This window comes from Eriocheir sinensis, chromosome 44 (genome assembly GCF_024679095.1).
Source record: "Eriocheir sinensis breed Jianghai 21 chromosome 44, ASM2467909v1, whole genome shotgun sequence".
NCBI lineage: Eukaryota > Metazoa > Arthropoda > Malacostraca > Decapoda > Varunidae > Eriocheir > Eriocheir sinensis.
In genome coordinates, this window is record NC_066552.1 from 12,117,527 (window position 1) to 12,123,935 (window position 6,409).

At 39.6% G+C, this 6,409-nt stretch overlaps 1 protein-coding gene across 1 annotated transcript in view; it reads right to left on the reverse strand.

Annotated features, from left to right (window-relative positions):
• Nucleotides 1-3,017, reverse strand: part of LOC126980503 (PDZ domain-containing protein GIPC1-like) — a 22,456-nt gene extending 19,439 nt beyond the window's left edge. Inside the window, exon 1 of the mRNA XM_050830467.1 lies at nucleotides 2,608-3,017. Coding sequence (XP_050686424.1) covers nucleotides 2,608-2,844 — 237 coding nt within the window. The 5' untranslated portion in view covers nucleotides 2,845-3,017. The remainder of the gene's footprint in view (nucleotides 1-2,607) is intronic.
• Between the last annotated feature and the right edge of the window lie 3,392 nt (nucleotides 3,018-6,409).

Sequence of the window (6,409 nt, forward strand, 5' to 3'; positions counted from 1 at the left end):
AGTAGAGGTGATGATGATGGTGGTGGTTGTGGTGATGATGATGGTGGTGGTGGTGGTGATGATGCATATTCTCAAACTCTTCATATGTAAGAGGAATGAAAATAATACGGAAATAAATGAAGATAGTAGTAATAGGTAGTAGGTAGTAGTGGTGGTGGTAGTAGTAGTAGTAGTAGTACGTAGCAGTAGTAGTGGTAGTAGTAACACTAGTGGTTGCAGTAATAGTAGTAGTAAGTAGGAAATCATATTACGTTTAAATTGAGGTGTCATTGTGTACCTCAATTACCTTAACCACCTTGAACTTTGTCTCGACATAATGATGAACTTTTTTTTTTTTTTTTTTACGTGTTACGCCTATAGCGCCGGTAGGCTTTTCTTGAGGGGGCCCAGCCCGTCATGGCGCTGGCAAGTGTTTATAGTGGCGCCGTCTTCTCTTGGCTCATGCTGCCCCCCCCGGAACTCGTTCTTGATTCACTTGGACGGCTTCCTCTAGAGTCCGGGTTGAGGGGTGGTCTTCAGGACAGCATGTGGGTAGTTTTAAGTCACTCGGCGGTGACTAAAAAATCCGAGGTGGTAGCGTGAGGATTCGAACCCACGTCATCCTTCACGTGGTGAATGTGGGCCCAGCACGCTAACACCCAGCCACCGCCTACCCAACTGGTGTGTGTGTGTGTGTGTGTGTGTGAACGGGTATTGGGTATATATAAGGCATGGAGACATCAACAGTTCATAAGGAAATTATCCTCTCTCTCTCTCTCTCTCTCTCTCTCTCTCTCTCTCTCTCTCTCTCTCTCTCTCTCTCTCTCTCTCCTTTACTAACCACAAAAAACTTTCCAGGGAGAGAGAGAGAGAGAGAGAGAGAGAGAGAGAGAGAGAGAGAGAGAGAGAGAGAGAGAGAGAGAGAGAGAGAGAGAGAGAGAGAGAGAGAGAGAGAGAGAGAGAGAGAGAGAGAGAGAGAGAGAGAGAGAGAAAGGTAAGAAAGTGCTGTGGATTCTTCTTTTCTAGTCATACAACACCAACAGCAACAATGATACCAAAATAATAATGATAATAATAGTAATAATAATAATAATAACAGTAAACAACAAGTTTGTGTTGAAAATGGTGTGGAATAAAACCAAGAATGAAGGATGATAATGAAGAAGGGTAGGAGGAGAAGAGGAGGAAGAGGAGGTAGAAAGTAAATGCAAATGCAAACAGGAAGGGAAACACACTTTGATGTTTATGATACTGCAAGAAGAGGAGGAGGAGGAGGAGGAGATAAGAAAGGATGAAAGGTAAGAGTTTAAAAAGTCAGGACGTAGAATAATAACACACACACACACACACACACACGTAATCTTAACACCATGCCTTATACCTTATCACACAACCCTGTCATATCAGCTATCTGGGACTCAACAACACTAGTTCTCTCTCTCTCTCTCTCTCTCTCTCTCTTGTAACCACTTCCCACATCAATCCTGTTCTAACAAAGCAACAAAATACAGAATAATTGTGCCATTCACCAATTCAATCCCGTTTACTCTCTCTCTCTCTCTCTCTCTCTCTCTCTCTCTCTCTCTCTCTCTCTCTCTCTCATACACTAAACAGTAATGCCTTTCTCTTTACTAGAATTATTGCTTTTGTTAATAGAATAAAAAGAAGAGATGGGAAAAGAACAGTATCTGTAAGAAAGCTAATCCATTGGGAATATATATATATATATATATATATATATATATATATATATATATATATATATATATATATATATATATATATATATATATATATATATATATATATATATATATATATATATATAAAAAAATATAAAAATTTCAGTCCATTATCATAATTTCAACGCCACATTAACTCATGGGATAAGAAGGTTATGTATAATTGAGTGCCTTTTCTTCAGGGAGACTGTGTTACAAACTACAGAGCTGATGTTATGAACAGGTATACGATCAGTGATTTTGTGTGTTATTGTAGGGAAAAAAATGTAATTTGGGGTTAGCTTTTGATATGGTGATGCAAGGAATACCAAAAAAGAAGAAAAACAAACACAAGAAGAGCAGGAACAAGAACAAAAACAAGAACAAAACCTACACTAACATTAACACCCAAAATAACAAAACGAACCCAATACTAAATAATAACAATAACCACATCACAATTATTTTTTCTCAAGTCTCTTCCTCCTGTTATTATTATTCTCCTTCGTTCTCATCGTCTTTTATCTCCACATTATATATATTCTTCCACCATATTCACATTTTCTTTTTTTAACCGAAGAATAACATTCCCATTACATACACCACACAGGAGCAATGAATCCAAACACTGTAACACACACACACATATTGCTATTGTTAACACATCACACATTATACCCCCACAAAACACACACACACACACACACTATCACCGCTAACACACTCACATCCCACTCCAAACACCACACACCCTTGCAAATGAATCCAAACACACACACACACACCGCTATTGTTAACACATCCCACATTTTACCCCCACAAAACACACACACTAACACCCTCTTAACACACTCACATCCCACTCCAAACAGCACACACCCCTATAACACCCCCTTAACACACTCACATCCTCGGTGGGAATATCGTAACACTCCGCGATCTTCTGATACAGCTCCTTCACGTTGGTAAACCCCGAGATGATCCCCGTGGGCGACCCCTGGGCTTGCTGGCAGTGAAAGACGAGCTTGGGCCGGGTCACAGTGGGCTCCGGGGTGGGTGTGGTGTCCGTGTGTCCATTGGCGGGGTGGTGGGTGTGGGTGTCATCAGTCATGCCTCCCGCCTTCCGTGCCTTGAAGAGCGGCATGTTGGCAGCGGGCAGCCGTCACGTGGCACCGGAGGGTTCACGGTGACTCATATGCTTCAAAATGCACTCAAAATGGTGATTAGTCGGGGTTTTATAATGGGGAACGTCACGCGTGGATCCAGGGAGCGTAACACCCGCACTCGTACGTGTTTGGTGTTGGACTGCCTGTCAAGGGCCCGTGCTCTTATACCTCTCGGAGTCTAAGAACAAATATTTGACAAGGCTTTTATAGGCGTTTGGGGCATTTCCAGGGGTAGTTTAATGACCCCGATGGTAATGTGACTCTTCCTCTGGACCATGAGTGTAAAAGGAGCCTCATGAAAACCCGATTAATATTCTTTTCGGCCTTTGGAAATAGTTGATGTGGGAGCGTCTGAGACTACGGCCAAGGTGAGGCCTCCAGCAACGTTACTAGATCGTCCTATTCTTCAGTTTGTATTTCCCGATTTCCGATCCAAAACTCTATCGCACCCATACAGCTAAAGCTATTCAATGAAATTCAAAGTTAAAACCGTTAATTGGTGATGTTTTTCAATCGTCAGGGGTCAGAAACAGGAAAATACGAGGTGATGGGCATGACAACCTGGCAGAGTTGTGTGAAATTGTGTCTCAGTGTTTGGTCCGTTTCTCACATTTCTTCCTTCAAACTATAAACCCTCCCTCCCGCTTATTGATTTATCTCAGTATATACACACGTCATGAAAGACTAGTAAATGTAATAGCTTTGTACTTGGATGTTAGTTTCACGCTTAAGGAGGCGAGGAAAGGATGCATATGTCATTTGAAGAGGACGAAGTATTACGCCGTCTGAACGCTCGATGCTGGAAATCTGTAACACTGCCGGGAAGCGAGATGCTGTGTTCTCCTTCGCAGCTCTTTTGGGGATCAACAACTTCCGTATATCCACATAAAGACCATATATAACAAATCCTCCGGCATTATCCAGCTCTTAATTACACAGAAATTACCTCATCATTTCATAATAGCCACGTTTCTTGCCTATACTATATAAAAGTAGGGTTGGTCTGACGGCGAGGGTGTAGGAGGCAAGACACCACCCCTTCACAGCTCTACAGGAAACTCAACAAACTGTCTTTCGCTTAATGTCATCCAAACACCTCACATGACACCTGAGCGGCCTTATGACACCTTAGCAGTGAGGCCACGGCACTCGACACCCCCCCCCTGACTGGCCCTGCAAGCTTAAAAGACATATTCAATAACATAGTCACTCGTTTTGGGGTTCGTGACACTTGTGATTTAATTTCTCACCTATATTTTTGTTATGCTACCTCCCATGATTAATTCTTGACCCTATTTTCTTCATGCTTATCGTAATTATCTTCAGTGTTCATTAAAAGGCTATGATCATATAACAGGTAGGGAAGGGGGAGCAGGGAGGGAGAGAAGGAAAAAGAGAAAAGGAATAGAGAGGATCGAAAGAGGGCGTAAAAAGGGAGGTAAACAAGGCAATAAGAAGGAAAGAAGTGGAGGAAATGGGATATAAAAGAAATGGAAGAGGAAGAAATGAAAGTGGAGGATCAAAGTGAATGCCTTTTTGAATAGGATATAAGAGGATAATAAGATCGAAGGAAATGGCCGGATGACGGTAAAATCACTCGTCTTGAGGTTACTAGACATATTTCTCATATATATATATATATATATATATATATATATATATATATATATATATATATATATATATATATATATATATATAAATTTTTCTAATATTTTATCCCCCATATGTTAACACCTGCCCTCGTTTCCTTGAAATTCCTTCATGGTTATCGTAATCATAAACCTACCTTCAGTATTTATTGTGATATGCTCTCGAAGATAACGTTGAAATTTCCTATAACCTTCTATGTACCAACCACATGCTGTAAGAGGTTCAGTGATAATACTGTGGTTTATTGGTTATATAACAATAATAGCAAGTGAGGGGAAGTGCAACCCAACCCAAGCCAAGCCTACCGTACACTCAGCCGAGCACGGGCACATCATAACTGTAATACTGGCAACATGATAACTACTGAGGCGTTACCGTATACACTCTGACCCTACACATATATTGCTAAGGGTCAATGCGACGGAGATGAGCACCAAGGCCACGCACAGCTGTAGTGTATGCCCCCAACTTTTCCTTTTCACATAGCTCACTTGAGCCTTAGCTGTTCATCTGTCCTTAAGGTGATAACGTAAGACCATTTCGTTAACATGTGTATATATATATATATATATATATATATATATATATATATATATATATATATATATATATATATATATATATATATATATATATATATATATTATTAAGTTTTAAGGCTATGTTTGACTTTTTTATTTCATTTTTAGGACGGAGTTCGTTAAAAGTGTTGGATTTTCACAGTTGCCGACATTTTTTTTTTTTTACAGGAAAAGGAAACGGCTTAAGTGAAAAAAAAATAATGAAAAAAAAAGCCCGCAAATCACTGCTCGTATAAAAAAGTTCAGAGGAGTGGCCAAAAGAGAGGTCAATTTCGGGAGATGTGCTCATGCTCTCTCATTAATTAAAGGTGACATATAAAAAATCAACAAAATCAACTACCACGCCTTGAAATCGGGACAAAAACGACAACGCAACGACACAATTAATATAGACCGATACCACGTTAAAAAAAAAAAAAATCAGGGGTTGACCATTTTCACAGTTCGCTATGATGGGTTGGTAAGCTCCCAAACCAGTTCTAAAGACTCCGAAAATTCCTTGTACAGTGTTTGGTGTCGATATTTAAGCTAAGAAAGTTGAGGAAACCATACGGGAAATCTCTCTGGTGTTGTATTGAAAACCTATAACCATCATGAAGTGTAGGAGGTTGAATATAGTTTGATTCGGGCGACTACAAATTAAGCCACTGTGTTGGATTATGAAATCGGCTCAAAGTTTTGTGAAGTGTTGGATTTCCACAGTAATGTCAACATATTACACACTCAGTCATAAAAGATGATCAACAAAACTAACCATGCCTTGAAAAGCGGGTCAAAGAAGAGAAATCAGACACGTACTTAATGATATAGACTGATGCGATGTATACAAAAGTAGTGTAATGTATTGTAGGTATATAGTGGATGAGTTTGAGACAGTGTGTAAGAAGAGAAACCTGCATGAGAATGAATGCTAGAAAGAGAAAGGTTATGGTATCTGAGAGGGCAAGAGAGCAGACCATTGATTTTGCAAAGCCGTACAAAGTTATATACAGAGAGAACAACGAAGTGTAGGGGAAGAGAAAACAGAGCTGACGGATGACGGAAAAAACGAACGAACAGAAAAGTGGGAGGAGCCTGTAATCGTCGATACATTGTAAAAAAAAAAAAAGGCTCTGTTATTCCTGTATCTTATCAGCGGATATTATAGTACTATCTTATCTCATTCGCTCTCATTCCTCACTGACACGACAAACTTATGATATGTATTCTTGTAAATATTTTCCATTATTATCTATATCTTTAGGGCTAATTTTATATGCTAAGATTGCAATGGGTTATCCTGCACGTTGTTTACAGTTTTATTTTATAT